We start from the raw sequence: 20168 nt of genomic DNA on the forward strand, positions 1-20168 counted from the left end.
TTTGTGTTGGATAGCAAAAGTCTTGAACAAGGGGGTTTGAGTGAGTCATCACAGGTAACACACCTGTGATTACTCAGTTTATGTGGTGTCATGCTCATGTGCTCATAACAGCAGGCATGTATCCAGGATTTAAAATGGAGTGGTGTCTTTGAGTGGATCCTGGTTTAAAAATCAAGCAGGTAAAATACCCTGACATGTGCATGCATTGAGAGACGTGGCTACACTGAAGCATCACGGGAATTCTATTGAAGCACATGACATAGATGGGTGGCTCTGCTAGGAGGCCTAGGGGTACCACTGTTCACCTCTGGTACTTTATTAAGGCTTTTTTCTTCTGTCATTCACCACAGCACTGCATGTCTGATTTGGCATACTTTATTTTATTTACATCAGGTAACTTTTCTGACGCAGCTGAGGAATTTATCTTCTCTCAGATCTGAACCAGGGATCTTTTAGGCCAGCATGTAAACCACTGATTCACTGTGTGTGGTATTATAGTATTAATGTTATGTATTTTTGATTGATCTAGTAAGGTCAGCGCTGCTTCCAGGAGGAGAAAAAAAAAAAAAAAGATGATTATAAAACAGTCAGTAGGAAAACACCTTAGGCCAGCCTTAAAGAACAGAACAGCACCACTGCTCCTTTGGACATTCAGTAGCTAAGATAAGAGGACAAACAGGTCAAGAAAACTTTCACTTGTACCTTACAATTTTCTGTTACCTCATTAAGGGTATAATGTGATTAGTTTGCTTTTTTTTTTTTTGTTGCTGCAAGAATTACTTTGAATGTTACGGCTGTATTTGCAGATTAGAAGTGGATAACTTATTTCTATTATAAGATAGCGACTTGTTCTTACACTCAGTATTGATTTAACAAATTAAAAAATCGGAGGCACCAATTTGATGATCTCAAGAAAATATCACATTAATTTGGACTGATATCTATCTGGAGATCGAGTCACTTAAAAGAAATGATTCTAAGGCCCTTTAATATTACATTTTTGCTCTGTTATTCACCTGGGTGTCTACACCCAGCATACAGGGAGTGCAGAATTATTAGGCAAGTTGTATTTTTGAGGAATAATTTTATTATTGAACAACAACCATGTTCTCAATGAACCCAAAAGACTCATTAATATCAAAGCTGAATGTTTTTGGAAGTAGTTTTTAGTTTTAGCTATTTTAGGGGGATATCTGTGTGTGCAGGTGACTATTACTGTGCATAATTATTAGGCAACTTAACAAAAAACAAATATATACCCATTTCAATTATTTATTTTTACCAGTGAAACCAATATAACATCTCCACATTCACAAATATACATTTCTGACATTCAAAAACAAAACAAAAACAAATCAGCGACCAATATAGCCACCTTTCTTTGCAAGGACACTCAAAAGCCTGCCATCCATGGATTCTGTCAGTGTTTTGATCTGTTCACCATCAACATTGCGTGCAGCAGCCACCACAACCTCCCAGACACTGTTCAGAGAGGTGTACTGTTTTCCCTCCTTGTAAATCTCACATTTGATGATGGACCACAGGTTCTCAATGGGGTTCAGATCAGGTGAACAAGGTGGCCATGTCATTAGTTTTTCTTCTTTTATACCCTTTCTTGCCAGCCACGCTGTGGAGTACTTGGACGCGTGTGATGGAGCATTGTCCTGCATGAAAATCATGTTTTTCTTGAAGGATGCAGACTTCTTCCTGTACCACTGCTTGAAGAAGGTGTCTTCCAGGAACTGGCAGTAGGACTGGGAGTTGAGCTTGACTCCATCCTCAACCCAAAAAGGCCCCACAAGCTCATCTTTGATGATACCAGTCCAAACCAGTACTCCACCTCCACCTTGCTGGCGTCTGAGTCGGACTGGAGCTCTCTGCCCTTTACCAATCCAGCCACGGGCCCATCCATCTGGCCCATCAAGACTCACTCTCATTTCATCAGTCCAAAAAACCTTAGAAAAACCAGTCTTGAGATATTTCTTGGCCCAGTCTTGACGTTTCAGCTTGTGTGTCTTGTTCAGTGGTGGTCGTCTTTCAGCCTTTCTTACCTTGGCCATGTCTCTGAGTATTGCACACCTTGTGCTTTTGGGCACTCCAGTGATGTTGCAGCTCTGAAATATGGCCAAACTGGTGGCAAGTGGCATGTTGGCAGCTGCACGCTTGACTTTTCTCAGTTCATGGGCAGTTATTTTGCGCCTTGGTTTTTCCACACGCTTCTTGCGACCCTGTTGACTATTTTGAATGAAACGCTTGACTGTTCGATGATCACGCTTCAGAAGCTTTGCAATTTTGAGACTGCTGCATCCCTCTGCAAGATATCTCACTATTTTTGACTTTTCTGAGCCTGTCAAGTCCTTCTTTTGACCCATTTTGCCAAAGGAAAGGACGTTGCCTAATAATTATGCACACCTGATATACGGTGTTGATGTCATTAGACCACACCCCTTCTCATTACAGAGATGCACATCACCTAATATGCTTAATTGGTAGTAGGCTTTCGAGCCTATACAGCTTGGAGTAAGACAACATGCATGCAGAGGATGGTGTGGACAAAATACTCATTTGCCTAATAATTCTGCACTCCCTGTATATTCTGCACTGTGGGATTATAAAGTAACACTTTCATCCCTAAGGTTGCTTAATGTGCTAAAATATTGTTATGCCATGTTTTTTCTTTAATGAGACTTCCATCTGCCACTGAAGGTGCTCAAGAACTTCTACTCCTGCACCATCGAGAGCGTCCTGACGGCAAACATCTGCACCTGGTTTGGGAACAGCACCAAGCAGGACAGACGAGATCTGCAAAGAGTGGTGCGCTCAGCCGAACGCATCATTCAATCAGAGCTCCCTGACCTGCTGTCCGTCTACACCAAGCGGTGCAAGTCCAAAGCTAGGAAGATTATGATGGACCTCTCCCATCCCAACAATGGACTCTTCTCACTGTTGAGGTCTGGGAAGCGCTTCTGCTCCCTTAAGGCCAAAACAGGGAGAATGAGGAGGAGCTTCTTCCCCCAGGCTATTCGGGCCCTGAACCAGGTGTAGGACTGGACTCTCCCACACACGTCACTATAAGACTGGACTCTCACACACATCACATCACCACACGCACCACCACACATTTCCTATAATCCTATAATTCCTATAATTTATAATCTTTATAATCTCTTCTGCTATTTGCACATTCTTTACTGTAAATTCCTAAGTTAATTTGTAAATTTTGTAGTGACCTGTAAATTGTAAATATTGTAAAACTTTTTTTCTGTCATTTAATGGTCGGGCATTGTACAGCTACAAGCATTTCACCCCCATGTCATACTGTGTATGGTTGTGTGTGTGTGTGTGACAAATAAAATTTGAATTTGAATTTGATTTGATAATGGTACAGTATCAGGCTGTTGCCAGATTAACATGAAGTCTTCAACAATTTCTTCAGATGATGATAAATTTGTGACCTAAAAAGTGAGTTGGGTAGATGGAAAGATGATGAAAGAAATCATTCAAGAAATTACAAACCATTAATTAGAACTTTGTTTCTGTATCTTTATTATAATTCTAACAATTTATCTCTTAAAACATTTGAAATTCATATATGTTTTATATGAATGTGTGTATATGCATATCACATATACATATATATTCTGTAAGTTACTTTTCAGCAGTTCATATTCTCATTTTTTAAAAGATCTCTTAAAGGAAAAGAAGTGCTTTCTATAGAGTCAGACCGATTCCCTCTGATATTCACTTCTCCAATGCGACTACGAAACGCAAAGAAAGGCTTAAAAAACAAAAAACAGCATCTCACCAGTCACTTAACAAGATCGTTGTATGAGCAAGATGTTTTTTAAATCTTATCCAGAGTTCTTAATTGGCCCTATGTACACTAGTAGACTTTGAGACATGTAGAGTCACACTCGGCTTGTTCACCCCTTCAAAACCTCCGAAAGGGAAATGTGAAAAAGTCTCAGCTGCTAGTGGAAACAGGGCCGTTGCATATTATGCTGGTAATAAAACAATGAGCTGTGAGCATATTAGCACATGTTAGCGACTGCAGAGGGTGCTCTGTACATACGGGAAGATGCAAACGATGGGTGAATACGGAGCAGAGCTCCTAATCCCATCAGATTATCAACAGTGGGAGGGGAGGGGGGGTGGTTGCAGAGAACAGGTCGAACTGTATAGAAAGCAGAAGAGTTAAATAAATACAATTTACCTTTTCATGTTAAACATTATTTGGAAGACAGAGATTCTTTAGAACTTTTGAGATATTTTTTTCTTTTTTACATCTTAAACCATAGTTAGACCATTATTTTCATCGTCCTTATTGCTATTTCCCTTGAATTCAAATATAGTCTTTCCTTAGCCATCTGCAAAGAGCAAATACAAAAACTGTCCCCCCTTAGTTACCTTTGCTAAATCGCATATATAGTCTGTATGGATGCATGCATGCATGTGCACTTTTAAGCAAGGTGACTATGAAAATTCTTAAATCTTTTGGCAAAAATAGACTGACGATAGCAGAAAAAATGCACATTTGATATGTGTTCATGGACTCAAAAGCAGCAGGAGAGGTGAAGCGTTGTTCAAGGTAGAGAGGTCATGACAGAGCCCTTATATTTAATCTCAGCAATAGTAAGACAAGCAGGACTTGGGGATGGGATGAGATGTAAATGTGCCACAAAAGCTGATGTCGGGGGGATCACACCGGGTCACAGGAGAAGAGTTAAACTTGGGTCTCAAATCAATCGCCAGGGAGTGAGATATATATATATATATAGAGAGAGAGATTAGAATGTTATAGAGAATTTAAAAAATATTATTTTGTATTATTCTAAATCATTTTCACTCAGAGCAACAGCTGCTACATTTTTACAGCATATTAAGTGGTGAATAACTTTTAAAAGCGTGAGAAAAATATATTTTGAGGCCTTAAAGGTTAAAAGGTGATTTTGATTAAAGCTTCACAGTCTCACAACAAGAGAAACAATAAGGAGAAAGGGGGAAAAACATAATATTCTTAAATGTGCTTCACATTTAATTGCAGTGCTTCTTGTCACATAGAAGCTATGTTAAGGGTACATTATGCATCTTTCAGTTCAAAAATACCTACATGTACATATATATATTTATATATCTATATAACCACGACAATTATCTTCACTTCACAGTCAGAGAAATAAGCTGACTGCACGAAAGCGCCACCTTAGCCACCAAAGGCAGAAACCGGGACTCTCTGAAGATCCAATAACAGTAAGGACGATGATAGTAATGATAGATAGTAACAATAAATCTCTTCATATCAATATCAGTATTCCAGTATTCCCATTTAAAGTTTAAAAAGTGTAAGAACAATCATAGTATTAAAACTCGATATAAGCGTTTTTCTCTGGGATCCCCTCGGCCGGGTTTTTCCTCCTGGGTTTCGTCGACAGACGGAGAGAGGCCACTCCTGGAAGGAGCCGGGGGGATTAAGTGGGAAAGAACAAGAAAATGGCAGTTTTTACTCCTTCCCTCCCCTCTCCTTTCCAGTCTGCCTCGCACAGAAGGCCTGAATGAGAGTACAACACTTGCCTTGATGCTGAGAAAGTCTTTCTCCGTAAATAAAATCAGTCTCTTTGCGTCGTCGCAAATCCCAATGAAAGCACAGTCTGTCTCCGTTTTGTACATCTCGGATCCAAACGTAGCGTGTGTGTCTATATATAAGGTGTCCCATAAATTCTAACACAAACACTGGGAAGTGCTTGTGTTTGTGTTTACATGTTGGTGTATGCATGCAGGCATGGATAGAGTAACTCGGGTGCCTGTGTGTGCATATCTGTGTGTTCATTTACTTTTATGTTGTTGGTCTGGGCACTTATTTTTGCTACAAATTTGTGATACAGTGACCAGTCTGTATATACGTCATTATAAGACTTAAGATAATAAAGAGCTATAGAGAAACACACACATACACGCGTGATCCCGATCACAGGATCTGCAGTGAGGACAGAGCCCTACCAGTGGTGAGGTAAAAACAAGACGCAACCAAACACGCAGCTTATCCACACGCAGCTTATCTACTGTCGCTGTCGCGATAACCTGCCCTACGTTCACCATTCACAAAGATAAAGCCTCACTCTGGCACACATTCATCCTCATTCACCCTCAAGTGCTCACTCCTCTGGGATATTTATTATGAAGTCAGCATCCGCTCTTTAATCGTAAACTTTAAACCAGCCAGCTGAGGGGGTAAGAGCACTACTCAACAAGATGACTACGTGACACCTTTTCATTTCTTCAGCCTGCCTCTTTTCCAGTCTAACTGGATTATTTTGTTCCTCTCAAGTATTTGTAATCTCTGCTGCAGCCACAGACATTTTGGATGAGAGGGTGTTTGCGTTAATTGTGTTGATTGGTGTGACCGTGCGTGCGTGCGCGTGGGGAGTGTATTTGTGTAAATCAGCCTGCCACATGTGAGCAGCGCCAGCCGGTGTCTTTATGGATCGCCAGCCCTTCCTCCATCCCTGTGTTTCCACCTCCCCTTGGGCCTCGACTCCCTCTTTCTGATGCTCTCTGTGTGAAATCTGGCCCCCCTTCATTTGTTGTGTGAATCCACCATGGATAGCAGCAGCGGTTGTGTCTTCCTCCCTCATTGGCTTCAACCCCTCCTTCTGTGCCTCTCTCTCCATCTCTGTATTTGCAGCCTCAGCTCCGACTCCCGTCGTCCCTCCTCCTGTCCGTCTGTCCATCCCGAGGTGAGAGAACAGAAATGGGAAAGGGGCTGCTGGACAGCCTGCGGACAAAAGAAAAAACGCAGGACACGCGTGATGTTTCCAGCTTTCTGTGTTTGTTCGTCCGTGGTGTGGTTGTGTGTAGTTCTATCCTCTGACTCACGTTTGTAAAATGGAGAGAATAAATTGGTAAATCTGCTGTGACTCATGCAAATGGACAAGCAGTGTGACTAAGAAAACCGGGAAAACATTGGTCATCGCACTTGATGCCTGAGCAGTTGGGTGTATCTAAGTTCACCCTGTTCTTCCTGTAACATTGTAGTTAATGTTGCTCCAGGATCGTCACTGCAGCTGACCGATCATGGTGCTCGGAAGTAACAGCTTTGTGACACAAGTTAGGAAAAGTTTGACTTTAAAGTTTTCTGGAAGTCAGGTGAGGTGATAAAACCAGCAAGTTGGCAGAAGAAGCAGAAGTCTGTACTAAAAGGCCGAATTTGGGGCTTGGCAAGATAACTTCATATTTGACCTTGAGTTGTGTGTTACTGTTCCATAAACCCCAATTTATGATCTTATAACACAGCAACTATTTGTACTCGTTGACCTTATATCAGATTTATTTATATAGTGCTTCTGTATTCTTGCCAACCATTCACAACACTTTATCTGCCTTAATATTCACGCCGATTTAAAATCAGAAAAATCTTTATTTTTATATCTGTATAAGCTTATTGGTGCTGCCCTGCACAGCAGTTTCAGTTTCTGCATGACCCTTGGAAAAATTAGTTGCCACTCTTAGAACAAATAATTATTATATCTTTGTCAGATCTTCCTGTATCTAATGATAGAGTTATAATACTAACATTATCGTGAAAGATCAGCCTTCTGTTCAGATTTCAAATTAATTAAAGTGCACACTCTCTCATACAGAACTTTTATTATCACACATACTCAGTTATGCTGTTTAAACTCTTCAGATATTTCTAACATTACAGTTTGCTCTGTAAAATATTCTGGTCAGCTGCCAGTAGAACTGTCCATCCTCATGGCTGGTCATAATGCTGACAACATGCATTCTCATAGCCACATTGGGAAACCCTGGTTTGATTTATGGAGTTGGTATCCACTTTTCGGTCACCTCCTAGCCTGATTGGTAAAGTTGGGAAAAGTGTATTCACATAAGGAAAAGATATCGTTGACATGTTAAATTCAGTTCCAAGCACAATCTTCAGGTTGTGTTTGTTAAATTTCACTGCACAGACTGTAGTTTTGTCCTATGCAAATCTAAAAGTAATTGTTAAGTTTTTATTTTTAGACATTCTGGAAAATTTGTTCATGCATTCATGTCTAGTGGGCCTGATTACTGCAATGCTCTTTTTGCTAGAGATAAGTAGGCTGCAGTCTATTCAGAATTCAGCTGTAATGTTATTAACTAAAACTCACTCCAGTTTTGGAAGGGCTAAACTGGCTTCCAGTATCCCATAGAACAGATTTCGGAATGCTCTTATTGTATCTTAAGCCCTAAATGGTCTTGGACCATGGTACAACAGTCTGTTACTTTACGTCCCATCTCGCACTCTTAAATCTGTCACTGCCAAACCGTTAGACATATAATTTCCTCGGAGAGATAAATTTGGGATGTAGTGTTTTCTGTTGCCAGCTTATCCTGCCCAAAACGTTGGAACAACTCAAAATATTCAGGAAGCAATCTCTAAGAGTTTCTCGAAAGCATTGGTCTTTAATCTTGCAATTAACTTGTGGCCCTACTTGAAATTAATCACTGAATCCAATTCAAGCAAGAGGCTGCTGTTCTTCAGTGACAATAAATCTAAAGCTGTGAGGATCCTGAGGTAAGGGCCATTCTAGGAACCCACCGGGTGTCCTCTGCTGACTTTGCAGGGCTTGCAGTGTAGCCAGCAGATAGTTCTCCAAAGACTTCCTGTGCCACTAATTGATTAAAAATCCAGAAGATTATTTTTTTAAGGACTATGATAAGCAAAATTTTTAAGTGATGGTTAAAAGATTGCATTACAGCAGTCATTTGTTCTGAAAACTTTTTTACATGTATGCACCAAAGTCAGTTCACATATGATTGGTCAATAGAAGTCACACCACAAACAGGAAGTGGAAATCGCTCACCTACAGATGTCTAGAGAGACAACCTGTCTAGACAGGGCTGACTAGTTTAAAGGGCTGACAACCTTTAAACTATAGTAACTGGCCCCATGTTACTTTTCCCCATGGTGTCCCCAATTACCACTATGTGTAGACATGTAGATATATAACAAAATAAGAAAAATAACCCGAATAACAAGGAGTAATAACACAAAAATCTTTTATCTTTACCTAATTCCACTGATAATGAAAAAAGTAACACTGATGAAATGTCAGGTCAATTTATGTCTTGGCAAAAATCATTTTAAAAATACTGAAATTGCCATGTTATTTTTATCTTATGGAGCCCTGGAAATCCCAAAAGGTGAGCTTTTTATCTGCAAACAAGATCACTGAATTGTGGTGAATTAATTGTCTTGTGCATACAGAAATTAATATGCTGCTCTAAAAACTTAAGCTACCCTCAGCCACATTACAATGGGCAGAAATAAAATAGCGAAGTTTTATATTGACGAATATAATTTACAGTGAGTCTCTAACAGTTTCAGATACACTATATTTGGTAGCTGTCCACATTTGAAGTTGTATGTATGTCAAGTTATCAAAGTAATAGCTTATGTATGCACAAATGAGAATAATTTAGTGCATATGAGTACGAAATTTTACGACATAGGACTTCAGTAGCATGTGGATTTTTTAAGGTAAGATAAGGAGAATGCTTATTATTGGGGCGATCGTAGCTCAAGAGTTGGCAGTTCGTCTTGTAGCCCCAGCTTGGACAGTCTCAGTCGTTGTGTCCTTGGGCAAGACACTTCACCCACCGCCTACTGGTGATGGCCAGAGGGGCCGATGGCGCGATATGGCAGCCCCGCTTCTGTCAGTCTGCCCCAGGGCAGCTGTGGCTACAACTGTAGCTTGCCTCCACCAGTGTGTGAATGTGAGAGTGAATGAATAATGGAATTGTAAAGCGCTTTGAGGTTCTCAAAAAGCGCTATATAAATGCAATCCATTATTATTATTATTATTATTATTATTATTATTAACATCGGGTGTAAGTGCTATAAGCACACATAGTACTGAATGGTATTAACCAGATAGAAATCGCATTTTAAAGGTGGCATTAAAGAGGCTTTACAGGTTGCACTTAGCAGCCATACCTGTCCATTACACTCCTCAGGGCTCGTTCTATATTCATGCGGTGACCTACTCGTGTCACACCCAAATCCAGATAGTCGTCCTTGGTCAGGGAGGGCAGGTGGGTGCCATCAATCTCATTATCCAGGAAACGCTCTCTGTGCTCCCCCAAGTTCAGGTATCCCAGCCAGTCTGCCACGTCATACTTGGTCCAGTAGGGCAGCGGCTTGGAGGCGAAGGGCTTTGTGGGAGAAGGGGGCGGTAGATGGGGGTAACTCAAGCAGGGAGGCGGAGGGAGAGGGTGTAGAGGCGGAGAAGAGGCCCCAGACAGGAAATGAGTTGGAGAAAGTGATCGAGAAACTACTAAGGTTGAGTTTGGAGGAGGCGGCGCACCAGATGGGGCAAACAGGGGAGGCGAGGGAGAGAAGTAGGGGTCTCCGAGAGGGTTCCCAGGTGATGGCGGAGTGACCGAACCGCGGAGATCATAGATGGCACTGTACAGAGGTGAGGTAGGGAGAAGTGGAAGGGATGATGGCCGTGGTGGGCCCATATTGGGTCTCTCTGAGGGTGAGATGAGGGGGCTGGGTGCTCGCCTTCGCTGGAGAATGTGTGATTCTGCTTTACGGGACTCACGACTGGGGATAAACTGGAATTCCAAGGCTTTGGTCCTGTAGACAGGTCTGTGTTTGGGAGAAGTAGGATAAGGGGAGTAAGATGTCGGCGACAGTGGGGAATGTGAACGTGGCGGCTGAGAAGTTGCTGGAGGCTGCGGAGATGGTGATCGTCCCCAGTTGGGGTACTGGGAGGCAGGGGTGGGAGACAGAGACAACGATGGCTGCGATAATGAGATCGGAGACGGCGACAGAGATCGAGCTGAGGGCGGGCTCAGAGCTGAGGCTGAGTCTTCTGAAAATCTGTGAGAAGAAAGAGAGAAATTATCACAGGGGAAAAACAGTGATGTAAAAAAAAGTACAAACATGCACACACTAAGGGAAACAGTGTCCAGCTATTTTAGACCGTGTGGATTAAAGTGCAAAAAATTGATTTGAAGGTTAACATTTTTATATTTTTTCCTGTCACATTATCAGAGTTATCACAGCCATGAGTTCATGATAATGATAATATCACAATATTTACACAAAATTAATTCCTTAACCATAGTTTTACAGTATTTTACAGATAAAGGGCTTCAGCATGGTTTTGTATGTGGCATTCAAAATGAGAGTAAACAAAATAAGCAGAGTGTATTTAAAAGTTTATAAAAGGCATTATAATATTCAAAATATTATTATATCTTGGTCAAATCATCACAACCTCCTAGCATTAACCAGGCTCCCAGTCACATCATTTAGATTAACCTCCCTCTTTATAAAGATTTCTTATAGAGATTTTTCTAGTTCTTCTCATAGAAGAACTGTGAGGCCACTAAATACCTGAGACTTCTCATTTCTGATTCTAACTTGTTTAGCACGTGGCGAAAATGCAACCTAATCCTATCCCCGGTTGATGTTAAGTAACAAAATAATAATTCCCTATATATTTGTAGTGTTATATATGTAGTGTTCAGTGTGTAGACAAAACATCATCAAAGGAAATAGACCAACAAACTGCAGAGACTCAATCAGGTCAGCCACAACATGTGACACACCTTTGAGTCAAGCCGCGGGGCAAAGTAGTGCATTTTAACCGAGCTGCGAGTAGTAGAGGAGAAGCAGCAGCAAGAGTGGACAACAAACTGGTCATTAAAAAGAAAATAAAGTCCTCAAAAGCTTCACTCGGCAGTGTCACAGCTTAACTGAACCTATGCGAGTGACTCAGTGGGTTTGTTTTGGAACGTGAATATCTCCCGTGTGAGAAAAGGAGCTGCAGGAACAGAGAAGCGTAGTAATCTCCCTACTTTAGTCAGCAGTAGTTAAAGCAGTTACTGAAAAGCAGGAAAGCTGTAATTAACCAAAACACAACTCTCTAATAATGACTGTCCTGGCATTAGATTGTTTTGTAATATTATTATGTGCATATTTTTAAATTGATATATATATTTTCATTTTTAATTATCACTGTCAATACGGTATGCCGCAATATCCTTGATTAGAGATAGAAAACAAAATAGTGTGGAAGTGCTCTATTACCTGTTTCTGCTTCTGAGAGAAAAACATGGAAAAAGCCAGAGAAATAAGAGAGGTTTACACAGTATAGACACACTTACGCAAGACATAAACAGACAGTGCACAGTTTGAGGTTTTTTTCCACAGAAGCTTGCACATCACAAGTGATGTATTCAGACATTGACAGAATGACAGTAACGAAAAATGAAGTTCATGCTTTGACGAGAAAACATAATGCAGTCAAGTTATGGCAAGCTGTACCTGTGTCTGCTCAGCTGTGTCTGGCTGCTCCAGCTGTCCTTGGTTCTTTGCTGCAGCTTGCTGCTCAGTTCATTGATGATGCTGGGCTTCATACTGGATGCGGGAGGGTAAATTTTCTTCCCCTCTAAAAGCGCCCCATGCTGGCCGCTCCCATCGCCAGACATCTGACTCTCTCCCCAAAGAGGCTTCATCTCAGGAGTGCGTGGCCGCTCAAAGTATGGTGAAGTGGGACGTCCCAGATTCTGCATGTCCCTTACTCCATATCTGTCCTGGCCGCTTTCGTCCTCTGCCACTCCCTCCTCGATCTCATCCTCTTCCTGTTCATCTCGCCGCCTGTGGGAGTGGAAGGACGCGGGAGCAGTGCTGGTTTGTCTTTGTAGCTCCCCGGCACGACCTCCCTCTCTGAACCTGCTTGTTTTAGGGTAGGTGGATGCTGCTGCCGTAGCGTTCTGCATCTCAAAAGTCTGTCCATCCAGGTAGCTCATGTAAGACTCCAGAAAATCTCCTCCCCTCTCTGCATCCCCTCCCCCTCCCATCCGTCCTCCAGGTCCTCCTCTCTCCCCTCTATCTAGTCTGTCTCCCCTTAGAGCCAGGATGCTGTCCAGGTGGTGGTCACTGCTGCTGCGACTGTCCAGCTCTTCGATCCCAGAGTCCACCACAGTCTCCTGGGACTCTCCTTTCTTGGCGGTCGGGGGAAGACGGTGGTGCTCTCCTGGCCTTCGGCTTCCTGTGATTGCGGCAGAAGATGTTGAATGCGTGGTGTGTGTTCGCTCCTGGTAGAGCTGCGTGGAGGTGCTTGTTGTGGTGGCAGCGGTGGTGGTTGTAGCAGCACAGCTAGCGGTCGTGGCATGAGAGGCAGTGCCCCTTTGTGGGACAGTGGTGGCAGCAGTGGACGAGGGCGCTGGGGGACCACGGTAGGCTGGAGGAGGAGCAACAGTGTGAGGGGGAGGTGTTGGTGAAGAGCGCCCATGAGTGTGAGTGCTGTTGTAAAGATGGTGGGACATAGAAAAGGGTCTGTGGTAAGAGCCAGGAGGAGGTGGGGGTGACACTGATGGTGGAGGTGGAGGGCCCGAGGTGGGCTGCAGAGTAGAGGGTGAGGGTGGAGGCTGTGGGTTGGGTGATGTTTGTGATGGGGAGGGAGCAGACTGAGTCAGGTTTGCCACCTCACTGTCATAAGATGTGAGACTAGAGGCGGTGGAGTCCCCGGCCTGAGGTGAGTGAAGGGGTGTATGAGCAGGAAACCCACTTATAAATTGTTCTTTTTGGGGGGGTGGAGGGGGCGGTGGTGGAGGAGGTGGGGGTGGTGGTGGAGGGGGCGGGACCTGCTGTTGGCGGGAGGTCAGGTTGTTGGAGAGCATTGCGCGTTGTGAGTATCCCGATATTCCCCTGTCGAAGCTGTTGGCGAACTCTAAAGGGGGCGGGAGTGGGTCTGCGTAGACAAATTCATCATCCGCATCGACTGAGGGGGCAGGGGGAGGGAGAACCATCAGCCCACTTCCCGTGCTCCCTGTAGTGCTCCTTGTCTGCTGAGCACTGGTAGGAGGAGGAGAGGGAGGTGTGAGGGATAGTATAGTGGCATCACTTTGACTTTCCATCCTGAGAAAAGTGGGCCTCCGCGGCTGCTGTGACTGAGCGGCCTGGTGGGCAGCGCTTTCAGCCGCTGCGGCATTAGCAGCTGCCTGTTCCACCCTCCTCATGTAGCCCTCTCTCTCCTTGTCCCTTTCCCTTTCCCTGGACAGCTCCCTCTCCCTTTCCCTCTCCCTCGACCTCTCCCGCTCCCTCTCCTTGTAACTTGGCTGATACGGCTGAGACTGATAGTGGTGTGTGTGGACTGTTTTGTCCTCTGAGAAGCGAACTCTTAGCCCCTCACGGGCCCCTCCTCCTTCCCGCTCCCTCTCCCCACCGCCACCGTCCTCACCCCAAACTGTCCCAACTCCTCTGAGGATTCTGGGTGAGGGTGGCCGTCCGACAGTGGCTGTTGTGGCCGCCAGAGAAGAGGAGGTCACCAGGTACGAGCTTGAAGACTGGGAGGCGGATGACACTGGTTGAGAGGTGACACTAGATGAAGGAAACACCACGCTCGACATTTGGCGGGTAAAGTGATGCTCCGCTCCCCTCCTTAACCTGCTGTCATCTCTCAGAGCACGTTCTCTGGCAGCTAGGGCAAGGCCTAGTGGCGATGTGGGGTCAAGAGCCTTTCCTGTTAGAGGGTGGATGAAGGTGGTGGTAGTAGCGGGTGCTGGCTGCCTGCCTGCTGCTGTGTATAAATCAGTAGGCACAGACTTGGGCTGATAGTCCAGAGCAGATGAAGAGTACTCAGGTAAGCCAAAAGCAGGAGGCATACTGCGAGTATGATGGATGAAAGTATCCCCAGAGAACATGCCCTCATCAATGGACTTGGACGGGCGCAGCCTCGTTGATGAACTTTCAGCCTGTGTGTTAAGCGGTTGCTGTGATACCTGAGTCCGTGTTACTCCTCCTATTCCATCGCTCACTCCTCCGAGGCTCACATCCTCCTCAGCAGACATGAACAAGGAGGCACTCTTTCTGCGGGCTTCGTGAAACCGCTCCCTGTCTCGCCGAGCTGCGCCCACAATGGCGGCCCCGAACTGGCTGGTAAAGTCCAGATTATCCTGGGCTCGAATAGAAGGCAAGGATGGAGGTGGGGGTGCTGGAATGGATGGTGGAGCAGGGGGCTGTGGAGCAGGGGTGGAGGGTGGAGGACCATGCGGTGTTTTGGATTCATCTGCCTCCCCTGATGCTGGAACATCAGCCTCCACGCTGCTGCCCTGGCTGCTCCGTCCACTGCTGCTGGTTGAGGGGGCCTTAACGATGATGGTGGGAATAGGAATGGAGCTTTTCTCCATGGAGCCTTTGCCCCCCAGTGTGCCCTGGCCCATACGCAGGTCCTCCACTTTAGACTGCTTTACCAATGGACCCTTACCTCGCCGCGCCCCTCCTTTAGGACCACCTGCTCCAGCGCCAGCTGCACTGCGGTCTGCACGCTGGGGTTGACTCTGGGTAGTCTGTTGTTGCTGAGGCATTACAGTGGCAATGCTAGATGGGGGGACGGCAGTGCTGTATCCTCTCCTAAGACCAGCTGCCTTGGCCCCTGCACCAGCCCCTACGCCAGCTCCAACAGGCTCCCCAGTGTAGGCAACCTTCCGCGAAGCAGTCCTGCTTTGAGCAGTGTGGGCAGCTGCGTGTGCATACGGGGTTGTGTGGTCCACCGCTCCAGCACTGGGGCCTGTACTGGCACCACCAGTCCTCTCCCTGCCTCCATGAGTGAAGTGTAATGCCTGGGAGTAGGGCTGGTAGTGTGCAGAGGTGGATGTGGACTGGGACACGGAGACAGAGGGCTGCTGCGATGTTTTTGTTCTCCAACCGAGTGGCGGAGCAGAGGAGAACGGTGGATCCGGTGGGGCTGTGGTGGGAGGAGGGGGGATGTCATCTGGGCCAGGCACCGACAAACTCCGGGCAAACTTCATGGCTGGAGGATGGAGGAACTGCTTCTCCTCCTCAGGCACCCCTACATAAAAGGAAAAAATAGGGATGACTTGGGGTTTAACTATGAGCATATAAGAAATAAGAAAAAAACGAAAGGGGGGGGGGGGGGTGTTAAATGTACAAAGGTAGAGAACAAGAGAAGCTGAGAGTAATATATGAGAGTGTCTGTCTAAATCTGCCTGCCCAAGCACCTGCCAGCAAGTCTGTCCTCAAATCTTATGTTTGTTAGTATATAATTCAGTTAGTGCTACATATTCCACAAGCACTAGCAATTAGTAAGCAAAGCACAGCAGCATTTGTGATGTGGCTCACAAGAGAGCACATGAATATTTCTGAGGGAACCTTAGCAAAGCCTTACTAAGCAACACACCCATAAAATAACCCATCAGAGGGAAAGAAAAATGTAGGTTACCAGCACTACTTCAGCACTACCAGCACTGTTAGAAATAGTATAAGACAAACAAATATCTTTTTTTTCTACAGATAAAATGCACAGAGTTTAGAGCCACAGACAGGACATTTTTGGCTACAGACAAAAAGGTCAGCACAGCACAGACCTCTACTGGCCCAGAGGACAGACGGACAGGTGGACAGAGGGGCAGACGGAAAAAACAGACAGCCTCACCGATGGATTTTTGCCGCAGCATACCGTGCGGTGGGCCATGACCTGAGGTGTATTGTCCACGGTCGTAGCCTAGGCCCAACCCCGATGACATCACCCCCATCCCGGACTGATCCCCGTAGTTTGGCTGAAATGATAAAAATCAAAAGCCTGAGAGTCGTGAGACACACATTTATATAACACTGCATGGGAACAACAATAGATGACACTAAAACAAGTCTGCAAATAGTTTCTTGTTTTGTTCTTCTTCACCGGTACAGCACTTGTTCACTTAGCAATATTTGTATGATTTTAAAGGTACTTTGTGTAATCATCCTCTGCAGAATTTGTCTTAACTTTCGCCACCAGGTGGCAGCATTCTACTGCTCATTGTTGCAAATAAAATTTAAGATGTGCTGCTATTCTTTTCACAATTTCTCTTTAGCTACAGCCATTTTTTCAAGGTTCTTTTCCTTTTGCCAGGACTTGCCATATATTGTTATGTTAATTTTATTATATATTGTAAAACTTGTTGTGAGCAGTTTCATGTAGGAACTATTTTCTTTGAACATTTATTACCATCTGCTTTGTTTATAATAGTTGTGCACCAATGGTTGGTTAGTAGATTTTCATCGTAGGACCGTGTTTAGATTATAGCAGTAACATTTATAGACAAAAGTAAATACTACTTCCGGCTACTTTCGACTTAGTCATAGTATGATTTACAAAGAAGACTTCATTTTTTATTCAATATGACGCATAATGAGTGACTAAGACCATAAAGTAATCGGCAATTGGTTTATATGTGGTTTCTAGTCTATCCTATAGACTTGTATATTACAGGAAGTCTTTTGTCAGTTACAGCTATCGCCATCTTGTGGTTGTTAGATAGAATGCAGGTTTAGACACTTCTGTATTGTTTTAATTTTTCCAATGCGGAAGAATGTCTATACTTGTGACAAAGACCCTCTTTCCCCATAGGCCTATATGTCCATTCTAACAGGCATTGGCCACTCAATTATTTGTTTTGTTTGTTTGTTTTTTATTTTAGTTAGTTTAGTTTTTTTTTTTTTTTTTTCAGTCCTAAAGCTTCTTTTATAAGCATAGTTTAACTGGTAATGTATTGATGGCATTTTTTTTTTTTTTACGAGATTAAGCATTGTTTTAAGTGACCTGATAATACTGAGAAAGGCCAACTGACCACACTTTACCGCGCTATTATCTAAAACTACTTCTATCATATTTTTCTTTTCTATCTCATTTTATGGTAGCCGTGTTGGCACATACACACAAACACACACACATCTCTGAACACTCGTAAATCTACTGCAGCACAATACACACCTCATTGCCATAGAAACTTCTTCCCCTGTCCCTTTTTGGCCCCTGTCCCCGTGTCCCCGGCGCCTCATTGGTGCTGATTGTCTGCTGAGCTGCTGCAAGAATTTCATCTAGTTTATCTGAGAGAAGAAAAAAGGGGGAAAGAGACAGACAGAGAGAAGCAGAAAGAAAGAGAGCAAGAGAGACAAAGGAACATACGACAATGAAACAGAAAAATGGACAGCAACAAAATGAAGGGAACAATGTGCAGGAAGGGCCACACTTGACAAAGGTGGATGAGAAAGAGAGGAAGAGGTTCAGGAAACATCCGCTGATAGACACGAGGTTTCTTACTCAAAGCCATCTGATAGACTGTCCTCTTCTTCTCTGTAACTTGTGAGGATTCGAATTCTATAGGAAGAAACGCAGGACAAGCTCGGTAAGACACTGCGTGGTGAGTGCCAAGTCATTTTGGACAGACATAAATACAATGCCTTAAACGGGAGTGCACCAGAGCATACCTGATTTTTTTTTCCAAGGGGTAGCAGCTGGAAGGAGGACAAAAGGAGACTTAAGTTTTGGCAGGATTGAAAGTGCAATAGCGTTGTTAATGTGAATACTAATCATATTCCCCAGAGCCCGACAAACTGAGTCACCTCTCCAAACTTTTTCGATCTTCGATGTAAAACAACGTGCATCACACCCACGCTTTAGGACGGCTAAAGCATGCACACTAGTGTTACAGTAAATATGCTGTACACACATACAATATGCTCTGACCAACACACACACTATTTGAAGCAGACTGAAGCCAACTCCCACCTCTCTCCACTGTGAAATGGTTAAGATCCCGTCAGCAGGGGAGTGAGGACAAAGGAGACAAAGAAAAGCAGAGTTAGTGGTTAACCGAGTGAACAGGCAGGAGGAAAGTCGAGGAATTAAAGGTGACCCTTAGCATTCGCTGGTTTGAGGGAGTTTGTGTATGTGTGTGTGTGTGGGGGGGGGGGCTCATCTGCGCTACTCATACTCGAGCAGTTATATTTCATAATGTGTGGTTTATTGAGCTTGATTAAACAGCAATTAAATCTAATGCACAATGGTTAAACCAGCTATGAAGGGTTTCTGTGCTTGTGTTTGTTTCATCTCTCACAAAATCTACGCTGCACACATCTTTTCAAAATAAGCCACATTTTTATTGAAACAAGTGTCCAAACATATTTAAACAAAGCTCGAATGTAATTACTGTCAAGAAAACAACAATTTGTTGAATAAAGTGCACCGCAGGATCACTCCGGTTTTAATGCCCTTGTTATCTTGCAGCATGACTTCTAGCTGAACCGGGACACTGCACCAATGACAGGGGTGAGATAGTTTAATAAGCATCACAGCTAAATGAATTCTAATGCATTAGAGTAAGCATATGGCAGCGGCTGACATGGCTTCATCACACATTGTGCTCCTCTCACCTTGATTTAGTAGAGGAGGTACAAGCAACCAGATTCAAGTGCAAATGAAGAAACCAGATCTCAACTTTGGTTATTAAAGGACAAATGCACTTTATATTGAGTCAGACTTTAGATAAAGAGAGATTAGATTTACATGCTAAGCATCGCCATGGAGTATAGTGAACAGCATCCATGGGAGACTCCTGTAACCCCAAAGATGGCGGTTGTCCCACCTCTGCCCTTAGAATAAGCCAAAAAAATAGTCGAACTGGGACTCAACTATGGTATTCATTTTGTTACACTGACACATGCAGACAGCAGTGGTTCACGGCAGATTTAGTTGCCTCGCATAAGGTATAGCTCCTTGTTATCAAAGCAAAGATGTCGTAAATGCACTTTTTGACATTGTTCTTGGCTTACTATATCTATAACTTGAGTGCTCTGCTGTTGGTGAAGTCATAATATCGTGCAACTTTTCTACAGAAGTATAATATTTTGGGGCAAAGTTTTCAAGCCTGAACCTAAACTTCTTTTTTTCATCAAATTTCATGCAGTTTTTATGTCCCAGTGGCCAATGGTGTTATAGTTATGGATACATTCTCACTTAATTAGTACAGGAGTTTCAGAATAGTTGCCCAGAGACATTTAAAAAACCACTCCAAAGTGGAAAGACTTTCTTCTGCCCTGGCTGGGCACAAAGTTTTCAGGCCAAAAATCCGGTATGATCATATGATAACAGTATATAAGGCCTGACAGATTTTTCTTGTTTTAAATTAACACATAAATAGATAATATCGATGCGGATACCTTGTTAGGAATTGTGAAAAAGATATACAATAAAGTGGTCACAAATTATGCAGCATATGCTTCTATGTTTCTTAAGCTTAGTTTGGCTCCTCCCTCATTCATAAGGGGTCGCCACATTTGGTAGCTCAGCATATTTTTATACAGAATCCACTTCCTGATGCAACCC

The 20168-nt window shown here is 43.7% G+C and overlaps 2 protein-coding genes across 3 annotated transcripts in view; one reads left to right on the forward strand and one right to left on the reverse strand.

Moving 5' to 3' along the window:
* The window catches only part of LOC146388110 (uncharacterized), a 38639-nt gene extending 35267 nt beyond the window's left edge, over positions 1-3372 (forward strand). For both annotated transcript variants that reach the window (XM_084925222.1, XM_084925221.1), the window contains exon 4: positions 2707-3372. In XM_084925222.1, coding sequence (XP_084781348.1) covers positions 2707-3045 — 339 coding nt within the window. In that variant the 3' untranslated portion in view covers positions 3046-3372. The remainder of the gene's footprint in view (positions 1-2706) is intronic.
* Positions 3373-3522: 150 nt separating this feature from the next.
* Positions 3523-20168, reverse strand: part of shank1 (SH3 and multiple ankyrin repeat domains 1) — a 100366-nt gene continuing 83720 nt past the window's right edge. Inside the window, exons 20-26 of the mRNA XM_084925223.1 lie at positions 18272-18298; positions 18105-18161; positions 17775-17890; positions 16455-16578; positions 12323-15851; positions 9980-10870; positions 3523-6772 (exon numbers count right to left, since the gene is read on the reverse strand). Of these exons, the coding sequence (XP_084781349.1) occupies positions 6685-6772; positions 9980-10870; positions 12323-15851; positions 16455-16578; positions 17775-17890; positions 18105-18161; positions 18272-18298 (4832 nt within the window). The 3' untranslated portion in view covers positions 3523-6684. The remainder of the gene's footprint in view (positions 6773-9979; positions 10871-12322; positions 15852-16454; positions 16579-17774; positions 17891-18104; positions 18162-18271; positions 18299-20168) is intronic.

Source organism: Perissodus microlepis, chromosome 4 (assembly GCF_051167445.1).
Source record: "Perissodus microlepis isolate ML-2025 ecotype Zambia chromosome 4, ASM5116744v1, whole genome shotgun sequence".
Taxonomy (NCBI): domain Eukaryota; kingdom Metazoa; phylum Chordata; class Actinopteri; order Cichliformes; family Cichlidae; genus Perissodus; species Perissodus microlepis.